General features: G+C 39.9%; 1 protein-coding gene across 1 annotated transcript; it reads right to left on the reverse strand.

Annotated features, from left to right (window-relative positions):
• Positions 1-13,191: 13,191 nt before the first annotated feature.
• On the reverse strand, positions 13,192-26,224 carry LOC115178630 (zinc finger protein 420-like). The gene is made up of 2 exons (XM_029739883.1): positions 26,204-26,224; positions 13,192-14,556 (listed from the first exon to the last, which is right to left on the reverse strand). The coding sequence occupies exons 1-2, from the start codon at positions 26,222-26,224 to the stop codon at positions 13,192-13,194; spliced, it is 1,386 nt and encodes a 461-aa protein (XP_029595743.1).
• Between the last annotated feature and the right edge of the window lie 1,242 nt (positions 26,225-27,466).

Consider the following 27,466-nt stretch of genomic DNA (forward strand, 5'->3'; position numbering starts at 1 on the left):
TTCATCCATGATGTCATAATGATAGTTTAACCTGGTTTCTAGGCTATATAGTATATTTTAGTTTTCACCCATGATGTCATAATGATAGTTTAACCAGGTTTCTAGGCTATATAGTATATTCTATAATTACCCATGTAGATTTCCTGTGGGGGTCAAATTATTACAGCTGTTGATAAGTCATTGTATAATATTCAGCCAATTTTTTTTTCATGGCAATTCATGAAAGGCGAAACATACCAAGATTCAATAACATTCATGAATTGGTTTGAAACCTTTGTTTTAAACCCTTCTCAAAGTTGGTCCCTTGATGGATTTGTGAAAAACGGTTTGTCAAAAAAACACTTATTTATTTAAATGTAACCTTATTTAACTAGGCAAGTCAGTTAAGATTAAGAACAAATTCTTATTTCCAATGATGGCCTACCCTGGACGACGCTGGGCCAATTGTGCACCACCCTATGGGACTCCCAATCACGGCCGGTTGTGATACAGCCTGTAGTGACGCTGCAAGCACAGAGATGCAGTGTCTGAGACCGCTGTGCCACTCGGGAGCCCCAGAATCATGTTCTAGTGCTGTCCCCAACTAAAATAAATCTTGGTCAACCAAGTCATCTGTTCTTTCTATCAATCTCTCCATGTGTTTTAATAAAATCAACTGTATGTACGTAACTTGTCTGATGCTTTAAGATAGGTGGGACGTTAGCGTCAACATCCGCTAATTTCAACATCCGGTGTAATGGCAGAGCGCCAAATTCAAATGAAATTACTATAAATATTAAACCTTCATGAAATCCCAATTGCAATACATCAAAATAAAGCTTAACTTGTTGTTAATCCAGCCAAGGTGTCAGATTTCAAAAAAGGCTTTACGACGAAAACATACCATGCGATTATGTTAGGACACCGCCTAACCACAAAAAGCCATACAGACATTTTCCAGCCAAGGAGAGGAGTCACAAAAATCAGAAATAGCGTTTAAATTAATCACTGACCTTTGATCTTCATCTGGTTGCACTCCCAGGACTCTATGTTACACAATACATGTTTGTTTTGTTCGATAAAGTTAATCTTTATATCCAAAAACCTCAGTTTAAATTGGCGTGTTATGTTCAGTAATGCATTGTCTCAAAAACATCTGGTGAAATTGCAGAGAGCCAAATCAAATTACAGAAATACTCATCATAAACATTGAAAGATGCAAGTGTTATACATAGGCTTAAACTACAAACTTGAGAATTCCCACTTCCTGGTTGGATTTTTCTCAGGTTTTCGCCTGCCATACGAGTTCTGTTATACTCACAGACATAATTTTAACAGTTTTGGAAACGTTAGTGTTTTCTATCCAATACTACCATGCATATGCATATCCTAGCTTCTGGGCCTGAGTAATAGGCAGTTTACATAGGGCACCTTATTCATCCAAGCTACTCAATACTGTCCCCGCTCCCAAAGAAGTTAAGCATTCTGTTTGATTAAATAATTACAGATACACAAGTTACTTGAGGGAGCCAGTCATCAACATAACCGAGAAAAACTCTTCTCCCCTCCTCCTCCCGCTGCTGCTGGACATTGTAAATTCTGCCGTTATGCTCCTGAAGTTTTCAGTAATTAACTACACCAGCGGTCGTCAAACTATTCCATTTAGAGTGACAATGTATCTTACCATTTCTACGGATCTGCGGGCCAGTTATGATTTTCATATGCACCTTTTACTGGAACAGTTTCATTTAATTTATAATATTATCTCAAAATTATTGTCTGTGATTAATCTACATTCTATCTAAATCAAAATGAAAATTATACAAATCTAAAAGTAACTTTTATTGCCATTGCCAACTATGTAAAACAATTGTCTACATAACAAATATATACATTGCAGCCTGCAGGTACAAAATATCCTAGAAATCACATTGGCTGCACATGGCCTGTCTACAACAAACTTGAAACATTGTATCAACTGGGTCCTCCGAAACTCCTGATAACAGCTGGCAACATTGTATAAAATATTCTAGGCCCTAGGTTTCCTGCGCCAGTGAGTTTGGGACAGACACAGCTGTCGGCTATTTGTGCAAAGGATAAGAAGTAATCAGGAATTTTTTGACATTTCCACTGGATCAGAGCGTTACATTTTTCCCTTTCATTCCAAGTGGAAATATTTTATGAAAATACTTTGAGGAACTATTGTCATAAGCAATTGATCTGGATCAGACTTTGTTTACTTTTTTATTTTTATTTCACCTTTATTGTGGCTCAGTTGGTAGAGCATGGTGTGTGCAACGCCAGGGTTGTGGGTTCGATTCCCACGTGGGTCCAGTACAAAATAAAAATAAAAATGCATGAAATGTATGCATTCACTACTGTAAGTCGCTCTGGATAAGAGCGTCTGCTAAATGACTGAAATGTAAAAATGTAACCAGGTAGGCAAATTGAGAACAAGTTCTCATTTACAATTGCGACTTGGCCAAGATAAAGCAAAGCAGTTTGACACATACAACAACACAGAGTTACACATGGAGTAAAACAAACATACAGTCAATAATAGAAAGAAAAAAAAATAAGACTATATACAATGTGAGCAAATGAGGTGAGATAAGGGAGGTAAAGGCAGAAAAGGCCATGGTGGCGAAGTAAATACAATATAGCAAGTAAAACACTGGAATAGTAGATTTGCAGTGGAAGAAAGTGCAAAGTAGAAATAAAAATAATGGGGTGCAAAGGAGCAAAATAAAATAAATAAATACAGTAGGGGAGGAGGGAGTTGTTTGGGCTAAATTATAGATGGGCTATGTACAGGTGCAGTAATCTGTGAGCTGCTCTGACAGTTGGTGCTTAAAGCTAGTGAGGGAGATAAGTGTTTCCAGTTTCAGAGATTTTTGTAGTTCGTTCCAGTCATTGGCAGCAGAGAACTGGAAGGAGAGGCGGCTGAAGGGGGAATTGGCTTTGGGGGTGACCAGAGATATATACCTGCTGGAGCACGTGCTACAGATGGGTGCTGCTATGGTTATCAGCGAGCTGAGGTAACGGGGAACTTTACCTAGCAGGGTCTTGTAGATGACCTGGAGCCAGTGGGTTTGGCGACGAGTATGAAGCAAGGGCCAGCCAACGAGAGCGTACAGGTCGCAGTGGTGGGTAGTATATGGGGCTTTGGTGACAAAACGGATGGCACTGTGATAGACTGCATCCAATTTATTGAGTTGGGTATTGGAGACTATTTTGTAAATGACATCGCCGAAGTCGAGGATCGGAAGGATGGTCAGTTTTACGAGGGTATGTTTGGCAGCATGAGTGAAAGATGCTTTGTTGCGAAATAGGAAGCCAATTCTAGATTTAACTTTGGATTGGAGATGTTTGATGTGAGTGTGGAAGGAGAGTTTACAGTCTAACAAGACACCTAGGTATTTGTAGTTGTCCACATATTCTAAGTCAGAACTGTCCAGAGTAGTGATGCTGGACGGGCGGGCAGGTGCAGGCAGCGATCGGTTGAAGAGCATGCATTTAGTTTTACTTGTATTTAAGAGCAGTTGGAGGCCACGGAAGGAGAGTTGTATGGCATTGAAGCTCGTCTGGAGGGTTATTAACCTCTCTTGGATAGGGGGCAGTATTTTCACGTCCGGATAAAAAACGTACCCGATTTAATCTGGTTATTACTCCTGCCCAGAAACTAGAATATGCATATAAGAAAAATTGGATTACCTTTGGTGTTCTTCCTCAGAATGCACTCCCAGGACTGCTACTTCAATAACAAATGTTGGTTTGGTTCAAAATAATCCATAGTTATATCCAAATAACGGCGTTTTGTTCGTGCGTTCAAGACACTATCCGAAGTATAAATAAGGGTCACACGCACGACGCATTTCGTGACAAAAAAATTCTAAATATTCCATTACCGTACTTCGAAGCATGTCAACCGCTGTTTAAAATCAATTTTTATGCAATTTTTCTCGTAAAAAAGCGATAATATTCCGACCGGGAAAGCGTGTATACTTACAAAGAGAGAGAAAATAAAAGCATGGGATCCCCTCGTGCACGAGCCTGAGTTTCATAGTACTGTGACACTATCCAAACGCGCTACTTTTTTTCAGCCAGAGCCTGCAAAGCCACGATTCAGCTTTTTGCCGCCTTCTGAGAGCCCATGGAAGCCGTAGGAAGTGTCACGTAACAGCAGAGATCCCCTGTATTGAATAGAGATAATCAAGAAGGGCAAGAAATGGTCAGACAGGGTACTTCCTGAACAGAATCTTCTCAGGTTTTGGCCTGCCAAATGAGTTCTGTTATACCCACAGACACCATTCAAACAGTTTTAGAAACTTTGGAGTGTTTTCTATCCAAAGCTAATAATTATATGCATATTCTAGTTTCTGGGCAGGAGTAATAATCAGATTAAATCGGGTACGTTTTTTATCCGGCCGTGAAAATACTGCCCCCTAGCCATAACAGGTTAACCGAGTCATCTTCTAATCCAAGATGGCGTAGCAGTATGACCTGTTTGTTGTAAATGTTATGTTTTGTCTTTTTTTGTATATATTGCAAAATATTTCAATCTCTTTTTCCATGTTTAAATTAAATATACCTTCCGGCAATCCGCCTCACCCAATGTGACACGGATCTGCTATTTTTTTAGACCGTATAGCTAGAACCTAGCCATCAGAAGCTAACCAGCTAATTAGCTACTAGCTATTTAGTCATTGTTAGCAAATCAAATCAAATCAAATGTATTTATATAGCCCTTCGTACATCAGCTGAAATCTCAAAGTGCTGTACCACGCCCAGAAATCTGCTCCTTTTATTCTCTGTTCACAACGCACTATTCAACCAATTCTGATATCCTTTAGCCGTACCCTCATCCTACTCCTCTGTTCCTCGGGTGATGTAGAGGTTAACCCAGGCCCTGTGTGATGTCCTAGCCGTGTCTGAATCCTGACTTAGGAAGGTAACCAAAAATTCTGAAATTTCCATACCCAACCACAACATTTTCAGTTAAGATAGAACTGTCAAAAAGAGAGGAGTTGCTGCAGAGATGTCCTGCAAAGTTCTGTCATACTTTCCAGGTCTGTACCCAAACAGTTCGAGCTTCTAATTTTAAAAATGAATCTCTCCAGAAATAATTCTCACTGTTGCCGCCTGTTATAGACCCCCCTCAGCTCTCAGCTGTGCCCTGGACACCATATGTGAATTGATTGCCCCCTATCTATCTTCAGAGTAATATGTTTAACACCCCGGCCGTCGTACAATCCAAGCTAGATGCCCTCAATCTCACACAAATTATCAATGAACCCATTAGGTACAACCCTAAATCCGTAAACATGGGCACCCTCATAGATATTATCCTGACCAACTTGCCCTCCAAATACACCTCTGCTGTTTTCAATCAGGATCTCAGCGATCGTTGTCTGCATCTGTTATGGGTCCGCGGTCAAACGACCAACCCTCATCACTGTCAAACGCTCCCTAAAACACTTCTGCAAGCAGGCCTTTCTAATTGACCTGGCCCGGGTATCCTGGAAGGATTTTGACCTCATCCCGTCAGTAGAGGATGCCTGGTTGTTCTTTAAAAGTCATTTCCTAACCACTTTAAATAAGCATGCCCCTTTCAAAAAATGTAGAACTAAGAACAGATATAGCCCTTGGTTCACTCCATACCTGACTGCCCTCGACCAGCACAAAAACATCCTGTGGCGTACTGCACTAGCATCGAATAGTCCCCACGATATGCAACTTTTCAGAGAAGTCAGGAACCAATACAGACAGTCAGTTAGGAAAGCAAAGGCTAGCTTTTTCAAACAGAAATTTGCATCCTGTAGCTCTAACTCCAAAACGTTTGTGGACACTGTAAAGTCCATGGAGAATAAGAGCACCTCATCTCAGCTGCCCACTGCACTGAGGCTAGGAAACACTGTCACCACCGATAACTCCACGATAATCGAGAATTTCAATAAGCATTTCCTACGGCAGGCCATGCTTTCCTCCTGTCTACCCCAACCCCGGCCAACAGCTCCACAGCTACTTGCCCAAGCCTCCCCAGCTTCTCCTTCACCCAAATCCAGATAGCTGATGTTCTAAAAGAGCTGCAAAACCTGGACCCGTGCAAATCAGCTGTGCTAGACAATCTGGACCCTCTCTTTCTAAAGTTATCGGCCGCCATTGTGGCAACCCCTATTACTAGTCTGTTCAACCTCTTTCGTATCGTCTGAGATTCCTAAAGATTGGAAAGCTGCTGCGGTCATCCCCCTCTTCAAAGGGGGTGACACTCTAGACCCAAACTGTTACAGACCTATATCCATCCTGCCCTGCCTTTCTAAAGTCTTCGAAAGCCAAGTTAACAAACAGATCACTGACCATTTCGAATCCCACCGTACCTTCTCCGCTGTGCAATCCGGTTTCCAAGCTGGTCACGGGTGGACCTCAGCCACGCTCAAGGTACTAAACGATATCATAACCGCCATCGATAAAAGACAGTACTGTGCAGCTGTCTTCATCGACCTGGCCAAGGCTTTCGACTCTGTCAATCACCGTATTCTTATTGGCAGACTCATCAGCCGATAAGAACAACCGATCAATCAACAACCGATCGCTGCCTACACCCGCCTGACTAGCATCACTACTCTGGACGTTTCTGACTTAGAATATGTGGACAACTACAATACCTACCGTAATTTCCGGACTATAAGCCGCTACTTTTTTCCCAGGCTTTGAACCTCGCGGCTTAAACAATGACGCGGCTAATATATGGATTTTTCCCGCTTTCAAATAAATGTTTTTCTTTTTTTTTAAACATTCTGTGATGTGCTCAGTTTTTTGGCGGCATGAAGCTTTCATTAGACCAATGAAATTGCCGAATGGGTTAAGGTCAAACAACTTTTTTGTTTACTTTTTAGATTAAATCGAGCGCTCTCAAACTTCCCATCATTCTGATTACGGTAGTCATTTTGTCACCCTCATCATGGCAAAGACACGGAGAAATGCATATGATGCAGCTTTCAAGTTGAAGGCGATTTATCTGGCTGTTGGAAAAGGAAATAGAGCTGCTGCACGGGAGCTTGGTCTGGAGCAATGACTTTCTTGGTAGGCTACTGTTTACAGCAAATTTTTTTATTTTTTGTTACAAGCCTTGTTTCGTTTAAAGCCTATTTATTTTTGTTACAAGCCGTGTTTCGTTAAAGCCTGTGTAAAGTTAATTTGTTTCAATGTACCGGTAGGCACCTGCGGCTGATAGACATGTGCAGCTTATTTATGTTAAAAAAAAATATATATTTAATTCAGTGGGTGCGGCTTATATTCAGGTGCGCTCAATAGTCTGGAAATTACGGTAGGTGTCTGGTTAGACTAAACTCTCATTCCAGACTAATATTAAGCATCTCCAATCCAAAATTAAATCTAGAACCGGCTTCCTATTTCGCAACAAAGCCTCCTTCACGCTGCCAAACATACCCTCGTAAAACTGACTATCCTATCGATCCTTAACTTCGGCAATGTCATTTAGCCTCCAACACTCTACTCAGCAAACTGAAACAACCAGCAAACCAGGCTGTCGTTTGGTGAAACAGTGGATGTATAGAATCTAGCTAGTTGAAGAATTTACTGCAAATTGAATGTACAATTTTGTAAGCTTGCCTTGCTGATATTTGCCATGCAAATAGATGAAATAACGTAGCTAGCTATGTTCTTGCTTATTGTGCAATGGATGATTATAATACCTGTATGCCTATGGATGTGTAGATAGCTATCTAGCCGATCTGTGTATGGACCCAAACGTTTGGTATACATATTAGTTCAGAACCTATGAACCTCAGCTATCATAGCCAGTTGTATCACCTTCAAAACAGCCTGAATGACATTAATGAAGCCTATGGATTGAGTAGAATATAATATCATGTTGTGAGAAGGATACAAGTCGTATATACATGTAGTTATTACCATGCATGAGATTCCCACATTGTAGCCTGTACATTTAATATATTCACTGATCATGTACCTTGGCAAATAAAGGTGCAGTTTAGGTATGAATATCTTTGAGATTATTTTTCAGTCATATCCAATACCAGGAGTATCAAATTCCAGTCTTTGAATGACGCTGTGTCTGCAAGTATGTATTACAATTATACACTTCAACAGTGTTTACCAATCTTGGTCCTGGGACATCAATGATTACACATTGTAACTAATAGACTACAAACAGGATTTAACTAGTTAGTTCATATATACAGAAATATAATGTTAAAAAACAGAACACTACACTTCCTATGCATCATGTAAATACTCTAACACTGGTTCATCTCAACATCTAATGCCCTTCATCTGCATTGATCTGATAAACACAGGATAGGTGGAGTATTTCATCACATTACACTTCATTTCAACCAGTAGAGAATGTGAAACACTTTATTGAAAAGCTCATTATCCAAGTGTTATAAATACAAGTTTAATCTGTCCTTCAATGCACATCTGTTGTGCATTATAAAAACAGAGGAAGAAAGAGGAGGTGGTGAGAGAGGTGTAAAAGACAGAAAGGGAAAGAGGTAAGAACATAGGAGCAGGGAAGGCAGCACATGATTAATGAATCACAGTGCTACCTAAATATTCTCTCAGTTCATCACAATTACATAATAGTGTCTCTCGTCGGCCCAAAGGTTCTTAAAAGCAGGTGAGGTGGCGATGATGGGACTGGGGGTTGGCATCCTCTCACATCAAAACATACCTGCAGATGGAGAGACAGATGGAGAGAGAGCATGTTTAAGCCTTGTTTTTATTTTTTATTCTGACATTGTTAGTCATCAATCAGGAGGTGAAATGCAAAACTGACCTTGGATCATTAACTCTGGGACTACTGCATCTATATCTGTATTTCAATGTAAAGCATCTCTTTTATAATACTTCCTGTATAATATAAACCGACCTGGGATCATTAACTCTGGGACTACTGCATCTCTGTCTGTATTTCAATGTAAAGCATCTCTTGAATAATACTTCCTGTATAATATAAACTGACCTGGGATCATTAACTCTGGGACTACTGCATCTCTGTCTGTATTTCAATGTAAAGCATCTCTTGAATAATACTTCCTGTATCATATAAACTGACCTGGGATCATTAACTCTGGGACTACTGCATCTCTATCTGTATTTCAATGTAAAGCATCTCTTTAACAATACTTCCTGTTGACCTGACCAAGTGACCTCTCACCTCTGATCATGCTGTGCCCTCTATGTAGCCAGTTCAGATGCAGGAGGGGTTCACCGACACAGCTGATATAACCTAGAGCATTTAGGGAGAAGGGAAGAGAGGGATGAAGTGAAGGAGAGAGACTGTTATTGAGAAAATAAGGTAGTTAAAGTGACAGTGTTCAACAGGAATCTGTGTGTGGCCTCACCTGGTGTCCACACCACACTAAGTGGCTGCAGAGTACTTTATGCTGAAAAACATGAACGGACCCACGAGGACAAACAATACAGTGTAGTTATAGAAATAATGAAGTGTCTTACTATTCTCCATGGTTGGCCCTCTTGCCTATTCTTTGAAGGTGGAAGGAGCCACAGTTATACATCTGAGCCTGTTTACTGCACAGCACAATCCATCAATCAGATTGATACATGAGTGTGTAGGTGTGGGTTATAGGGTGTCTAATTGTTCTACATTTTTTCAATATGGGGGATTTAAAATAGCCTGTTTTGTTTTTGCACAGACATCACACCCTTACCTAAACAGCACCCTCACCTGAGAAGTAGAAATCAAAGGGAGAGAAACTGTGAATTGAATAACTGCAGTTGACATAGCTAAGTAAATGGAAGAATACTCTTATTGCAATGTGAATGGCTCTTAAAAGAGCCTTTGGTTGTGCATAGTGTAGTATATGGTGTTGCCAGGGAACAGCACCCTCTTTGAAGAAGTAGGAGGTGAAGATCTCCTGCACACGGATTGCCTCTCTTGCTGCGTTGTTGAACCCCATTCTTGAAACATCCTGCAGAGCAGCAGACTCCTCCTCTGGCACACGGCGGCGAGCTGCAGATCCCCTCCTGGTCCTCGTGTCCATCCTCATGAAGTTACGCAGGACACAGGTTCCATTAGTGCAAATTGTCCACTGATATCGGTGATATTGGTGTAATTTCTCACCCCTTTTGGCTGTATGAAAGTTAATTTCCCCTCAGACACACACATTTGTTCTTTATTATTACCCGGGCCACTGCCTGTTCAGCCTGCTATCATCCAGAAGGCGAGGTCAGTACAGGTACATCAAAGCTGAGACCGAGAGACAGAAGCTGTTTTTCAATCTCAAGATCATCAGACTGTTAAATAGCATCACTAACACAGAGAGGCTGTCACTTTAAGGAATGGAACACTAGTCACTTTAATAATGTTTACATATCTGGCATTACTCATCTCATATGTATATACTGTATTCTATCCTATTCTACTGTATCTGTCTATGTATTACTCATCTCATATGTATATACTGTATTCTATACTATTCTACTGTATCAGTCTATGCCGCTCTGACATCATCATTGCTCGTCCATATATTTATATATTCTTATTCCATTACTTAGATTTGTGTGTATTAGGTATTTGTTGCGAAATTATTAGATATTACTGCACTGTTGGAGCAAGGAAATCAAGCATTTAGTTAGATATTACTGCACTGTTGGAGCAAGGAACACAAGCATTTCGCTACACCTGCAATATCTGCTAAACACATGTATGTGACAAATAACATTTGATTTGATTTATTATGAAGGTCACTTGTGTAAAATGTACTTTTCTCCACTCATTGCTGATGCATATTCAGTGGCCTGACTGCATCCAGACTGTCAAAGGCCCAACCTGGTAGATCTGAACCTAATGCAGTTTGGTGTGATCAGATGACAGAAGTCACATTTAGGTGCCAGGTGTAAGTGAGGCCATAGATGCTCCATATCCATTACTTTGAGTGTTTTATATAATATGACTAAATGTGTTTCTTTCTGTGTTGCAGGGGCAGTCAAGAAATGGAACAGCAAGGCCACAGAACATGACATAAGCAGAGCTGTGGGAGACCACCTCAAGCCCCTGGTAGAGCCGGGGGTGGTGTTTACCACTCCACCACGCCTTCAGCAGGCTGGAAAAGTGGGATTGATACGGTTTTTCATACTAAAAGGGACCAAGAGTCTGTCGATTGGTCAGTCATTGGGTTAATTTGTTGAAATCAAATCAAGCTTTATTTATACAGCACATTTCAGACATGGATGCAACATAATGGCTTCACAGGAAGAAAAAAAGAAAATAAACAGAAATATTTAGTACACAACAAACAGAAGACTAACAACAGAAAGACTAATGAGCACCCTAAGGAAATGCCATTAATTAAAATATTAATTGGATGCAATATCCAACCCAAAATATGAGCTTGTTTTTTAGGAGGGTCTCTAAAAGACACTATGGGGGTGTCCACTGGAAGTTGACTAGTAACAACAACTGGGACCTAAAAGACACCCACCATGAGACCCACTAAATCTGCCCAAGAAGAGGAAAACAAAAGAAAAACCCACACCAAACTTAAAGACAGGAAGCAAACCAAAAAGGTGGAGCAACTAAAGGTGTTGACTCTCCACATGTATCAAGACAACTGGAGCACTGGGCCAGACACTCTTAAATAGAACCTGGACCAGCTCAGGTGAAACACCTTCCCACTAACGAGATGGACAAGCCAGCACAGGTGTAACACACACTGACTAACGAGGTGACACCAATCAGTGCACCCAAGACACATTTCAGTTGTACAAGTGACTAGAAAACAACTACCATTTTACATTATAATCAACTACAATGCTAAACCTTCTACAATATAAACATGGTGTCTACTGGCAGTCAAACATTAAAACAAGAAAAAAACACGTATTTCTAAATAATAATATACAATCGTATTATTTTATTCTCCTTTTTCCTTCAAGAACTCTCGTCCCCTTGGAACGAGCCCAAACAAAACTCAAATCAAATTGTATTAGTCACATGCGCTGAATACATGTGTAGACCTTACAGTGAAATGCTTACTTACGAGCCCCTAAACAGCAGTGCAGTTTAATAAGATAAGAATAAGAGATAAAACTAATATCCAACACGGAAAAACGTGTCAAGATAAATTGTGATAAATGGTAACACACTGGTTAAACGCAAAACACAAATATTTTGACTGCCTACCCTTGAGACAATCAGCAACCAAGTTGTCCTTACTACATGCTAATAATAATAATAATCATTACTAAATGTTACATGAAATGTAAATATGAAATATTTGGTTGCATAGTCTTATTTTCAAAGTATTTTCAATTACATTTTGCTAGGTGGGATAGCCCAATGTCAAAACACAGTTTTAACGTGTCCAAATCAATAACCAATATGCAGACAGTTTGGGATAAAGTGAAAACCTAAACATAAAATGTGCGATGTACACAAACATCTGCCACAATAATCATATTACTTGTATTTTTTAAAACAAGCACCTTATAAACTGCACAAGCACCAAAAACGCTGTTGTTTTGACAAGTAGCAATAAATCACTGATATCGATTAGGGGGGAAATCAGGTTGTACGTGCTGTTGAAACTAACACAACTAAACAAAACACATGGAAATGGGAGATATCTTTTACCTCACTGGTTAGAGGACAACCTGCAGAAGAAAGTCAGCTACATTTTGGAGTGATGCATTTAAATGTAGGGGTCGCTAAACAAAGGAACACAACACTTATTTGTCATCACTCATCGATATCATGTTGAAATCATTTGTGCCGAGAGGAGGGAGATGAGGTTGCACGTCCTGTTAAAACTAACAGCTCAAAAACCACACGGAATCTGGGAATAATGTGTACATCCCTGGTTAGAGGACAATTTGTAGAAAACAGCTAGCTACATTTTGAAGTGCTGCATTTTGATTCAAGTGGATCACCAACATGGTAAGTATAACACAACTATTTTCCTGTTAGTCACTTTTTGTTAAATCTCATAAATAGTAACTCTTCCATTTCAGAGCCTGGATTTTCCCCCTGAGGCTAATATCCATATCATGTTGAAATCAATAGAACAGGGGACAAACGTTTAGGCTTCTACATTGTGACATCATTAAAATACTCCTACTACAATGTTAAAACATTCTACATTGTGACATTAATTCATTGATATCATGAAACAACTCCTTCATGTATGTACTTTTATCAGATTATCTCTAGTCACAGCTATAAGCTTTCTCTCCTGTGTGTGTTCTCTGGTGTCGAGTCAGATGGCCAGATTGAACAAAACTCTTCCCACATTGACCACAGCTAAAATATTTTTCTCCTGTGTGTATTCTCTGGTGTAGAGTCAGAATGCTACATGCAGCAAAACTCTTTCCACATTGACCACAGCTATAAGGTTTCTCTCCTGTGTGTGTTCTCTGGTGTAATGTGAGCTGGCTAGATTGAACAAAACTCTTCCCACATTGAGTACAGCTATAAGGTTTCTCTCCTGTGTGTCTTCTCTGGTGCACTGTCAGATGGCTAGATTGACCAAAACTTTTCTCACATTGACCACAGCTATAAGGTTTCTCTCCTGTGTGTATTCTCTGGTGCACTGTCAGATCTCTAGATTTTACAAAACTCTTCCCACACTGACCACAGCTATAAGGTTTATCTCCTGTGTGTATTCTCTGGTGTTGAGTCAGCAGGCCAGATTGTCCAAAACTCTTCCCACATTGATCACAGTTATAAGATTTCTCTCCTTTGTGTGTTCTCTGGTGTATAGTCAGAGAGCCAGATAAAGTATATCTCTTCCCACATTGATCACAGCTGTAAGGTTTCTCTCCTGTGTGTGTTCTCTGGTGTATAGTCAGATTCCCAGATGTATTAAAACTCTTCCCACATTGACCACAGCTATAAGGTTTCTCTCCTGTGTGTGTTCTCTTGTGTCGAGTCAGAGTGCTAGATGCAGCAAAACTCTTCCCACATTGACCACAGCTATGCAATTTCTCTCCTGTGTGTGTTCTCTGGTGTAGAGTCAGAGAGCCAGATCGACCAAAACTCTTCCCACATTGACCACAGATAAAAGGTTTCTCTCCTGTGTGTGTTCTCTGGTGTATAGTCAGAGAGCCAGATAAAGTATATCTCTTCCCACATTGATCACAGCTGTAAGGTTTCTCTCCTGTGTGTGTTCTCTGGTGCACTGTCAGCTGTCCAGATTGACCAAAACTCTTCCCACATTGATCACAGATATAACGTTTCTCTCCTGTGTGTGTTCTCTGGTGTAATGTCAGATGGCTAGATGTAGTAAAACTCTTCCCACATTGATCACAGCTATAAGGTTTCTCTCCTGTGTGTATTCTCTGGTGCACTGTCAGCTCTCTAGATCCACCAAAACTCTTCCCACATTGATCACAGCTATAAGGTTTCTCTCCTGTGTGTATTCTCTGGTGCACTGTCAGATTTTCAGATCGACCAAAAGTCTTCCCACATTGATCACAGATATAAGGTTTCTCTCCTGTGTGGATTCTCTGATGAATTTTAATGCCTGATGGGGAAGTGAATCTCTTCCCACAGTCAGAGCAGCAGTGAGTTCTCTTCCCTGTGGATCTCTGCAGGTGTTTATTGAGGTGTTCTGATCTGGAGAGACTCTTCTCTGCCTCTTCAGCATCACGAGGTTGTTGAGGCTCCCCAGAGGATTTACGATAGTTAAGCATCTCTCCTGTGTGAACAACAAAGTCAGACAGATGATTAAAGGCCCACAACAGCAGAAATCCACTGTAAAAGGTGATGCCAACAGCGTAGCCATTATGTTATACAACAATTGACGTCTGTAATGAATGTTAAAATTATTTGACAATTGTCTTAAAATGAGCAAGAATAGTCATATTTTGTCTTGTTTTCACATTAGTAGTAACATTGATGATTGTAGGCTAGAAATAAGATATTCATGTTGTTGAAACTCTAAACAGTGTGCCAGAAGACTTTTGGTCTCCAATATAGGCCCCTTTCTGTGTTTGCTTAAAATTGCAGCACGAGGGCAATTTGATTGCAGAAACTCCTCCCTGCTAATGAGGAAACCGGTAGTTATGGATATTCCATATCGGCCTGGAGCAAAAATGGTGAGCAAAGACTTTAGTTTTTCACAATGTATTCTGAATGTGAATGGGGGAAACTCAGGGGAGTAACCTCCATTTCCAGGTTGCTTATGAGTACATTTCACACTACTTTGGATTATAATTGTAAGGCTCGTTTGAATGTCCTGTTTAATATAAATGTTTGCTACAGTATTAAGAATTATGTGTAATTATTGAAGAACCGCGTTAATGACAGTATCCATTTGGTTGTTGTCAATAAAGTTAAGATTCTATTTTTTTATTTCACATTTATTTAACCAGGTAGGCCAGTTGAGAACAAGTTCTCATTTACAACTACGACCTGGCCAAGATAAAGCAAAGCGATGCGACAAAAACAACAGAGTTACACGTGGGATAAACAAACGTACAGTCAATAACACAATAGAAAAATCTATATACAGTGTGTGCAAATGGAGTACGGAGGTAAGGCAATAAATAGGCCATAGTAGCAGCAGAAGAGTAATTACAATTTAACAAATTAACACTGGAGTGATAGATGTGCAGATGATGTGCAAGTAGAAATACTGGTGTGCAAAAGAGCAAAAAAAGTAAATAAAAACATGGGGATGAGGTAGGTAATTGGATGGGCTATTTACAGATGGGCTGTGTACAGCTGCAGCGATCGGTAAGCTGCTCAGATAGCTGATGCTTAAAGTTAATGAGGGAGATAAGTTTCCAACTTCAGAAATGTTTGCAATTCGTTCCAGTGATTGGCCGCATTTCCTGCCAGTTCTCTGCTGCCAAAGTAGGTGTTGGCTTGGGGACGACCAGTGAGATATACCTTCTGGAGCGCGTGCTATGGGTGGGTGTTGCTATGGTGACCAGTGAGCTGAGTTAAGCAAAGACTTATAGATGACCTGGGGCCAGTGGGTTTGGCGACGAATATGTAGCGAGGGCCAGCCGACGAGAGCACACAGGTCCCAGTGGTGGGTGCTATATGGGGCTTTGGTGACAAAACGGATGGCACTGTGTTAGACTGCATCCAGTTTGCTGAGTAGTGTTGGAGGCTATTTTGAAAATGACATTGCCGAAGTCAAGGATCGGTAGGATAGTCAGTTTTACGAGGGTATGTTTGGCAGCGTGAGTGAAAGAGGCTTTGTTGCGAAATAGGAAGCCGATTCTAGATTTAATTTTGGATTGGAAATGCTTAATATTAGCCTGGAAGGAGAGTTTACAGTCTAGCCAGACACCTAGGTATTTATAGTTGTCCACATATTCTAAGTCAGAAACGTCCAGAGTAGTTATGCTGGACGGGCGGGTGCGGGCAGCGATCGGTTGAAGAGCATACATTTAGTTCTACTAGCGTTTAAGAGCAGTTGGAGGCCACGGGTGGAGTGTTGTATGGCATTGAAGCTCGTTTGGAGGATTGTTAAAACTTCTTTGGGATAGGGAAGTATTTTGACGTCCGGATGAAAAGTGTGCCCGTAGTAAACTGCCTGCTACTCAGGACCAGAATGTAGGATATGCATATTATTAGTAGATTTGGATAGAAAACACTGACGTTTCTAAAACTGTTTGAACGATGTCTGTGAGTATAACAGAACTCATATGGCAGGCAAAAACCAGAGAAAAATCCAACCAGGAAGTGTGGAAATCTGAGGTTTGTAGTTTTTCAAGTGATTGCCTATCAAGTAAACAGTGTCTGTGGGGTCATTTTGCACTTCCTAAGGCTTCCACTAGATGTCAACAGTCTTTAGAACGTTGTTTCATGCTTCTACTGTGAATGGGGAGAGAATAAGAGGTCTTGGAATCAGATGACTGAGAAAATGACATGAGCTCAGTGGCACGCTCCAGTGAGAGTTAGCTGTGTTCCTTTTCTTTTTTGAAGACAAAGGACGGTTGGAATATTATGGAAGATTTATGATAAAAACATCCTAAAGATTGATTCTATACATCGTTTGCCATGTTTCTACGAACTGTAATAACTTTTTTGACTTTGTCTGAACAGTGCCTTTGGATTACTCGACCGAACAAAAAGGAGGTATTTGGACATATATATGGACTTTATCGAAACAGATGAACATTTATTGTGGAACTGGGATTCCTGGGAGTGCATTCCAATGAAGATCATCAAAGGTAAGTGAATATTTATAATGCTTTTTCTGAGTTTTGTTGACTCCACAAAATGGCGGGTTTGGTTTCCTGACCGAGCGCCGTACTCAGATTATTGCAAAGTGTGTTTTCGCTGTAAAGTTTTTTTGAAATCTGACAAAGCAGTTGCATTAAGGAGAAGTGTATCTATAATTCTTTGAATAACAGTTGTATATTTTGTCAACGTTTATGGTAAGTATTTCTGTAAATTGATGTGCTCATTCACCAGAAGTTTTGGGAGGCAAAACATTTCTGAACATTACACGCCAATGTAAAATGTTTTTTTTTTATATAAATATGAACTTTATCGAGCAAAACATACATGTATTGTGTAACATGAAGTCCTATGAGTGCCATCTGATGAAGATCATCAAAGGTTAGTGATTAATTTTAGCTGTATTTCTGTTTTTTGTGATGCCTCTCCTTGCTTGGAAAATGGCTGTGTGGTTTTTGTTGTCTAGGTGCTGTCCTAACATAATCTAATGCTTTCACCGTAAAGCCTTTTTGAAATCGGACAATGTGGTCGGATTAACGAGAAGTTTATCTTTAAAATGGTGTAAAAAAGTTGTATGTTTGAGAAATTTGAATTATGAGATTTTTGTTGTTTTGAACTTGGCGCCCTGCTATTTCACTGGCTGTTGGCGAGTGGGACAGTAGCGTCCTACCTGCCCAAGAGAGTTTAATTGTAGTATACTGTAACTACATACTTAATGAGTATATGCTATTAGTTAATTGTAGTAAACTGTAACCGAACCGTATCCCTTCAGTTGAGCCCTCTTCTCCTGTCTACTGGAAGTTTATGCTGTTGCTATGCAACCTCTTGCTAGCTAGTTAACATAACACATTACTAGTTAGACATTTTACAACTTCAGGTGTTTTTTAATTCAATCTTGAATACCAGAGTGCTTCATAAATTCAGCCCGTTGTCAGTTTGTAAATTCAGCCCGTTTCGCTCTCAGAGCCACTGGCCGCTCCGGCCGAGGAGTTGGGTTGATTTGACCGTTCTGACCTTAGCTTGCTAGCTACTTCCAGACACAAATGAGACTCTGACCATTTTCCTCTCCCTAGCAGAGCTGGTTAGGCAGTTTTCATGTTATCCAGAGTGACTGTAACTGTGCTGCTGGAAAACATTTAAATTACGCATTTTTTGGCCTACGTTTACTGACACCTGGACATATTCAACAGGTGATGAGCGCTAGTAAATTCATTATTCTGCTCTCTGGTACTCAGACGAGTTTTCTGAAATCAGAGTAAATAGCCAGAGCAGGTTTATGAAAGCACCCGAATGTCCATTGAGAAAGCACAACGACTATACCATTTAGGTAAGCTAAGAATCACGGGTATAATCAAGTCAATAAACGTTGGGTAGTTAGTTAGATAGAATATAGCTAATATACTGGCAAGTTTGATGTATAAGTAGCCAACTAACGTTAGGTAGCTAGTTAACATACTGGTACATACTGCTGTAACAATATGCTAACACATTGTCAGCCAAAATGACGTGTAAGGTAACTTATTTGAAAAGTCATTACTTTATTACATTGCTCAACATTTTCTTAACATTTGGCATAATTAGTTAAAGCAATGAATTTGTATCGGCTTTCGTGGACTTCGGCTGCATATTTTCCGCCATTTTCTTCAAATCTGAAAACGATTTGCATTATGGGCCCTAACGTACTGCGTGTTTACGTCATATTTTGGCGAATTTAGTACGACATCCGGGAACTTTTCGCATACTAACATCACACTATGACCAATAAGCATACTATATACTCAATTAACATCACAGATTGTACGGTTAGTATGAGTATTCTCACACAGCTAATGACTTATCAACAGCTCTAACAATTTGACCCCCACAGGAAATCTACACTGGCAGTTATACTATATAACCATTGATTCTTGAAGAATAGAACTTATAAATGCCTCAAATGTTTAAACTGTATTACCCCATCAGAAACCTAAACATAAGCTTGAAAAACACCACTGTTTGTAAACAAGCACTGTATAGCCTTGAAATCTTGTTTAAAACTATCATTTTGACCTTATGGATGGCCAGTCCTTGTATTCATAGTGTAGTCAATTCAGGGGGTAGCCCTGAGCTGAACTCAAACCTGGGTCCAGCAACTGTCAAGCCAACACCTTATAACTGTTACACCAAGATGTCTGAACTTCTTGACGAGGTCGCTAGGTGTTGGGTTACGGTTGCTACAATAGCTTTCTCTATGAATTTGAGAGTGGTTACATTTCTCCTTCCCCCATCCCTCAGCTGTTTACCAAACCAAGTCTCTGGGCAGCCATTTTGTTTCTGTTTAAAACCTAGGTTGCCCCTTTAAACAAGCCACACAACAATCAATCAGCAGTTCAAACAACAACAAAGCTGTCATTCCACCACTAGTTTGGTTATAAGATGATGGATGGGGTTGGAGAAATGTAACTACTCTCAAATTCATAGACAGACCTATGGATGCAAGGACTGACTGTACATGATATCAACAATATAGTTTTAACCATGTTGAGTGTTTACAGTGTTTGTTTATCATTTAAATTGTTTCTAAACATTGGAGTAAAAAAAAGCTTATTTGGGGTTCTGATGGGGTACAACAGTTGAACTAAGCTCATGAGGCATGTGTTATATTCTTCAAGAATCAATAGCTATAAATAAATAATTTAAAAGTAAAAAAATGGATGTAGTTATTGCATATTTCCCCTTTAACACCACACATCAGTTCAACAACTGCAGAGTTTGTGCCTCTGTTTTTAAGACAGTACTTACTAGTGTTAATCAGGGCAGGTTTATCGTTAGAACCATTGGATGCCTTAACGTGCCTTTGGGAAACCGAGCCCAGATATCCAGTTTCCTCCTCGTCTTCTTCCAATGTGACAGTCATCTCCCCCTCCTCCTCTTTCACCCCAAAAACTGCATCTTCCTCTTTCTCTTCCTCCTCTTCTTTTACTCTGAACGCGTCTTCCTCTTCTTTCACTGAAACTTCTTTCTCTTCTTCTTTCACAGTAACAGCCTCACCTTCTACTTCTTGTTTTACTGTAACATCTTCTTCTTCCTTCTCCTCTTTCACGACAATGTTCAGCCCCTGAGCTTCTTTCTCCGTCCAGCAGACTTCCTCTTCTTTAACAGGAGGGGAGTAGTTTAGGGAGCTCATGTTCGGGGATGTTAGCTAGCTAGCTATCATTAGCGACTAGGCTAGTGCTAACTTAACCAGCCAGCTACTATATCTGACTAATACAAAATAACGTAATATTAAATTAAATAAGTTAACAAGTAGATCCGACAGAAGTGTGTCTAAAACACAGTAGATAATATAGACCGAAAGCGTATAAATAGCTTGAATCTTTCGGCTATGTTGGCTAGCAAGCTACCGAGGTGGTTGACGAGCTGTTTATGAAGAACCGTCCACTAGATTATACGTCACGCTGCAGCATCGCCTGAAAGACGCACATCGCCGTCTGCTGACTGGAGGGAAACGCAGTTGAGGATCAGATTTTATATTCAGACAAAGATTATTTTACATGGATTTAATTAAATAATACTATTATATTGAGACATACAAAGACAGGAATGTGTTGATTGATTAGTGCGAATAAAACATGTTTATTACAGCACATTTAAGACAGTTTCATTCTGTCAAACAACATATAAATAAGTAGCCAGCTACTGTCGGTCTATACTGCTCCTACATGGTGTAACAATACATCATGTAGATGTATATAATGAACAGACTAGGTCTATACTGCTCCTACATGGTGTAGCAATACATCATGTAGATGTATATAATGAACATACTAGGTCTATACTGATCCTACATGGTGTAACAATACATCATGTAGATGTATATAATGAACAGACTAGGTCTATACTGCTGCTACATGGTGTAACAATACATCATGTAGATGTATATAATGAACAGACTAGGTCTATGCTGCTCCTACATGGTGTAACAATACATCATGTAGATGTATATAATGAACAGACTAGGTCTATACTGCTCCTACATGGTGTAACAATACATCATGTAGATGTATATAATGAACAGACTAGGTCTATGCTGCTCCTACATGGTGTAACAATACATCATGTAGATGTATATAATGAACAGACTAGGTCTATACTGCTCCTACATGGTGTAGCAATACATCATGTAGATGTAAACTACCGTACAAAAGTTTGGGGTCACTTGGAAATGTCCTTGTTTTTGAAAGAAAATCACATTTTTTGTCCATTAAAATAACATCAAATTGATCAGAAATACAGTGTAGACATTGTTAATGTTGTAAATTACTGTTTTAGCTGGAAACAGCAGATTTTTTATGAAATATCTACATCGGCATACAGAGGCCCATTATCAGCAACCATCACTCCTGTGTTCCAATGGCACGTTGTGTTAGCTAATCCAAGTTTAGCATTTTAAAAGGCTAATTGATCATTAGAAAACCTTTTTGCAATTATGTTAGCACAGCTGAAAACTGTTGTGCTGATTTACCAAAGCTTTTGTAAACAGTGTTGTTGCATAACAATCAGGCAGTAGAACAACAATAATCACCCTCTTGACCAATCTTCCCTCCCCTTATAACATTGGGTTGATTCAGACCCTGCCAGTGTGCCAGGTGGACATTGGGTTTGACTCAGACCCTGTCAGTGTACCAGGTGGACATTGGGTTTGTTTCAGACCCTGCCAGCATGACCAGAAATGTATTCCAAGGTCAGTAACTTATAACCACTGAACCACCCCAGACTAAAAACACCTAAGTATTAGATTTACTGCCATGGTCTAATTTGTCACTGCATCAGACACCATTCATAATGCTGGCTGAGGTACGAGTAAAACATGACATATTATTTCCTAACCATTCACAATGCTGGCTGAGGTACGAGTAAAACATGACATATTATTTCCTAACCATTCACAATGCTGGCTGAGGTATGAGTAAAACATGACATATTATTTCCTAATTGTAAGAAATTCCCCAATCTTTTAAAAAAGATCTGAAATGGCAAGGCTTTAGCTCAGTGGGCTTTTCCATTGTTGAGGAAAGCAGGGGAAGTGTTGTAACAGAACTGCCTGAGATGTGGGGGAAGGGATGCTGCTCACTGATTGGCTGTAGGGACAAGGGTCCCTCCAAAAATCTAGTACTATTCCAACTGACATGTCAAACTCTCCCCCAAATCTACCACTAATAGACCAAGCCTCCACAGACCCTGTCTTGTATTGACAAACAGAACAAATCATTTGACATTCAAATATGTCATTTTAAATAGCTCAGTTCAATCCAGCTGGGCCTTTTTAACACAGACAGTTGTTCCTGCTGTAGATGTTATGCCTTTGTACAGATCTAGGACCAGTTCTCCTCCACAATGCATATACAGTACCGGTCAATTGTTTGGACACACCTACAAATTCAATGTTTTTTCTTTATTTTAACTATTGTCTACATTGTAGAATAATAGTGGAGACATCAAAACTATGAAATAACTCATATGGAATCATGTAGTAACCAAAAAAGTGTTAAACATAAAATATATTTTATATTTGAAATCCTTCAAAGTAGCCACCCTTTGCCTTGATGACAGCTTTTCACACTCTTTGCATTCCCTCAACAAGCTTCACCTGAAATGCTTTTCCAACAGTCTTGAAAGAGTTCCCACATATGCTGAGCACTTGTTGGCTGCATTTCCTTCACTCTGCGGTCCGATTCATCCCAAACCATCTCATAGGCATAGTTGTGTTGTCTTCACAGTTAACTCTAATGAACTTATCTTCTGCAGCAGAGGTAACTCTGGGTCTTCCTTTCCTGTGGCGGTCCTCATGAGAGCCAGCTTCATCATAGCGATGGATGGTTTTTGCGACTGCACTTGAAGAATCTTTCAAAGTTCTTGAAAGTTTCTGCATTGACTGACCTTCATGTGTTAAAGTAATGATGAGCTGTCATTTCTTTTTGCTTATTTGAGCTGTTCTTGCCATAATAGAGACAAATAGGGCTATCTTCTGTATACCACCCCTACATTGTCACAACACAACTGATTGGCTCAAACGCATTAAGAAAGAAAGAAATTCCGCAAATTAACATTTAACAAGACACGCCTGTAAATTGAAATGCATTCCAGGTGACTACCTCATGGTATATAGATGATAGTAGATAAAAGTAAAAGTTGAAAAAAAAGTCTAAATAAAACATAATAAAAGTACATTTGAATGACACTAAGTGGCAGTGTTTTTACAACTAATGCCGGTTTTCCTGAGGCTGATGCCGTGCAGGTGTTGGAACACATGCATATACACACACTCTCATTCAAATAAACACATACAAGAACACACACATACATGTAATAGTGCCAGACATGCACACAAACATATACAGTTGGCATTGCTGTTATGATTTCAGTTGTCCTTGATGTCCTTTGTTTTAAATGTATTATTTTGTTTTATTGTTGTTTGCTGTTTTCTTCTGTCTTTTCCTTTTTCCTCTTTAGTTCATCTCTTGGTTGTTGGTGCATTGGGGGGTTCTTGGGGGTGGGGAATGGAATTAACTGTATTTTTTATTTTTCATTTTTCTTCCTGAGGGGGGACTGTGGGAGGGGTCTCGAATGGTTGACGGACGGTAAGTTGGTGGTTGTAGATATCCCTCTAGTGGTGTGGGGGCTGTGCTTTGGCAAAGTGGGTGGGGTTATATCCTGCCTGTTTGGCCCTGTCCGGGGGTATCATCGGATGGGGCCACAGTGTCTTCTGATCCCTCCTGTCTCAGCCTCCAGTATTTATGCTGCAGTAGTTTATGTGTCGGGGGGCTAGGGTCAGTCTGTTACATCTGGAGTATTCTCTTGTCTTATCCGGTGTCCTGTGTGAATGTAAATATGCTCTCTCTAATTCTCTCTTTCTCTCTTTCTTTCTTTCTCTCGGAGGACCTGAGCCCTAGGACCATGCCTCAGGACTACCTGGCATGATGACTCCTTGCTGTCCCCAGTCCACCTGGCTGTGCTGCTGCTCCAGTTTCAACTGTTCTGCCTGCGGCTATGGAACCCTGACCTGTTCACCGGACGTGCTTGTTGCACCCTCGACAACTACTATGATTATTATTATTTGACCATGCTGGTCATTTATGAACATTTTAACATCTTGACCATGTTCTGTTATAATATCCACCCGGCACAGCCAGAAGAGGACTGGCCACCCCTCATAGCCTGGTTCCTCTCTAGGTTTCTTCCTAGGTTTTTGGCCTTTCTCAGGAGTTTTTCCTTGGGAGTTTTTCCTAGCCACCGTGCCTCTTTCACATGCATTGCTTGCTGTTTGGGGTTTTAGGCTGGGTTTCTGTACAGCACTTTGAGATTTCAGCTGATGTACGAAGGGCTATATAAATAAAATGTGATTTGATTTGATTCAAGTAATTATTCTAACCTGTTCTATCGCCGCTCTACTATACTCCCCCTTTTTATACATGGCTCAAGCCATGTATACATTTTGCTGCATTTCTTAACAATGTCTTTGGTAAGGTTAGTAAATTATCCTTATGTCAGCCCTTCTCTTGTAGGATTGCCCCCTTTTACTTTCCACATGTCCAATTCTCCCTGGGGAATTCCTCCTTAGCTACCCTGTAACAATTCTCTATCAAGTGTCTTAAGATTTATCTGTGCTGCTTTGTGTGGTTTTAAATGCCTATGTGCTTGTGTGTGTAAATTGTAATATCTCTCCTTATAGAATTTACCAAACATAACCTTAAAATCAAAACTATAATACATGCCTATGGAGCCGATAGTCTCTCCATGTATTAATATCCTAACTAAATGAACCTAACTAAATTATCCTTCTATCTTCTATTCTTATGTCTTTTCTGTCTCTCCCAGTGTTATTTCTGTCCTCACCTGTTTATAATTTAACTATGCTGGTCTCCACTCACTAACCGTTATCTAATTCTTCTGTGTCCCTTTTATCTTCTCTTCCTTGCTTATGCTCTCCTCCTCCTGCTACTTCCAACCCATCAAGGTCTCAGCAGTGCAGGGGAGTACTAGAGGTCTCATTGTCTTATTCCATAGCTACTTAAATGTATCTCGATACCCTCAATGATCCTGGATCACCTACAGATGTCATATATTCCTGTCCCGTTGGCTTAGAATATATCCTGATACTTGACACAAGTCTACCATTATTAAACTTATTCAACAACAAAATATAATAATACTATTATATTAATTCCACAGTCTTGTTGTGTTAAATCTCTTCCACTAAATACAACCACAGCTGACTTCCTAAGGGAAAATAAACTTATCTAGATAATGTAAAAAGTACTCTTGCTTATTAATCTGAACTACTCCACTAAGAAAATGTATTATACCCTTGTTGTCATTCTGTCTTTTCATTGGTTCAAATTATCACTTGTGTCCAAGAACTTTAACTCCATCATAATTGTCAGTTCTCCAAATTTCCTTAAAGTCAGTATCACAAATGACCCTAAATTCACCATCCAAATGGCTTTTCATTGCGGCTGATCAGACCACACAAGGAAAAGTCACCAGAGGGGTCAAAAAGTCATACCCCCCTTTTTCAGAACCGTGTTTCTTACTATATTAGACAAATGAAGCTAGTAACTTTATCTACATTTTGTATCTCAATTTCCCAGAACATTCCCTATCAAAATAATTTAACGTGTTTAATTAAAACTCAGAAAACAAAACTTCAAAATCCCTATATCATCGAACCCAATCGGATCCTTCCTTACGAATCTCGCCGATAGATTTCAGTATTCTCCCTGAACCTAACCTAAGGTACCATTAATAACAACACATCTACCACAGGTTTGCATTTCACAATGGTGACTATCCAATTTCTTATCTACTCATAATAATTCATAATTTTGTTCACTTACATCGACAGGTGCTTCACAAAATTAATTTGGTTAAAGCCAATATGCAGATCTTTAGTTATTATAACAATAGGTGTCTGCTTACGTGTTTTTAGTAGCCCGGACAATTTGTAAAGCAGACCGTTCCCGAAGTAAACGTCCTATATACCAGACCGTCGGGGTTCACCATGTTAATGTTGCGACAGTTCGTTTCTGTTAACAGAAGAAAATAGTCAGCACATAGTGACTTCTGATTTAGCTCTTGTCTTCAACAGTTGATTTACTCGTAGTTTATGTACTTAGCATTGTAACATAGCTTCCCCGGTATATTATATAAGTTATGCATACAAATAGCCAGTTCAAACCTAACAAGAGTCAACACCTTTAGTTGCTCCACCTTTTTGGTTTGCTTCCTGTCTTTAAGTTTGGTGTGGGTTTTTCTTTTGTTTTCCTCTTCTTGGGCAGATTTAGTGGGTCTCATGGTGGGTGTCTTTTAGGTCCCAGTTGTTGTTACTAGTCAACTTTCAGTGGACACTGAGAGCAAATCTGCAACATTGTCATAATACTTTTATTGCATCAAATGGTTGTTTTATGCAACAGAATAGAGGGTGATTATAACTATTGTGTCTGTGTGTTCTACTGAGGATGGGCCTCTGGGAGATTTGACAGGACACTGACAGGAGATTTACAATGTCTTTTGGGTGATAAAACCTAAAGAGACCGCATTCCAGAGCATGAGTTAATGTTTCTGTTCTATATGGTACCAGGAAGAGATGACCCTAGGGCCAGACCCTGGTCTCTACACAATGAGTACTGTTTTTACAGCAGATACTGTAGGCTGAGAATTGTATCTTTCATACAAATCTTAACCTTGTGACCCGTTCTATACATCTGTTGTTCATCATGTAGGTTAAAAGGGGTGTATCTTGGCTGTAAAAGACCTTTGTACTTTTGTCTCATGGCTCTTAACGAATCATCTGGGGGTGATTCATCTCTCAGTGAATCATCTGGGGGTGATTCATCTCTCAATGAATCATCTGGGGGTGATTCGTCGACCAGCCATCATTATTGTAGAACACTCAATTTATTCACTTTATATTCGTGCGTTGTATTGACCTGCTCCCTTATAGGTGAATAAAGATTTAGTTTAAGAATAACTCTGACTTGTGTGACAAGTTTGTCTCCTCATTTGATATTAAAGAAATTAACAACCACATTTGGCAATGGGAATATGAATTGGTGACCACTCCTGACGACCTGGGTAAATTGAGCATGAGGGATCCCTCAATCTTGGGAGACGACACTTCGGGAACGACGCAGATGGACCCACCTTTGATCTGAGTGGATACCACATCTCGAACATAGTTTTAAGAGGCTCTGAGGCTGAGTCAGCTATCTTTGTGAACTGGATGAAAACTAGTAAACACAGATT

This window comes from Salmo trutta, chromosome 38 (assembly GCF_901001165.1).
Source record: "Salmo trutta chromosome 38, fSalTru1.1, whole genome shotgun sequence".
Lineage (NCBI taxonomy): Eukaryota > Metazoa > Chordata > Actinopteri > Salmoniformes > Salmonidae > Salmo > Salmo trutta.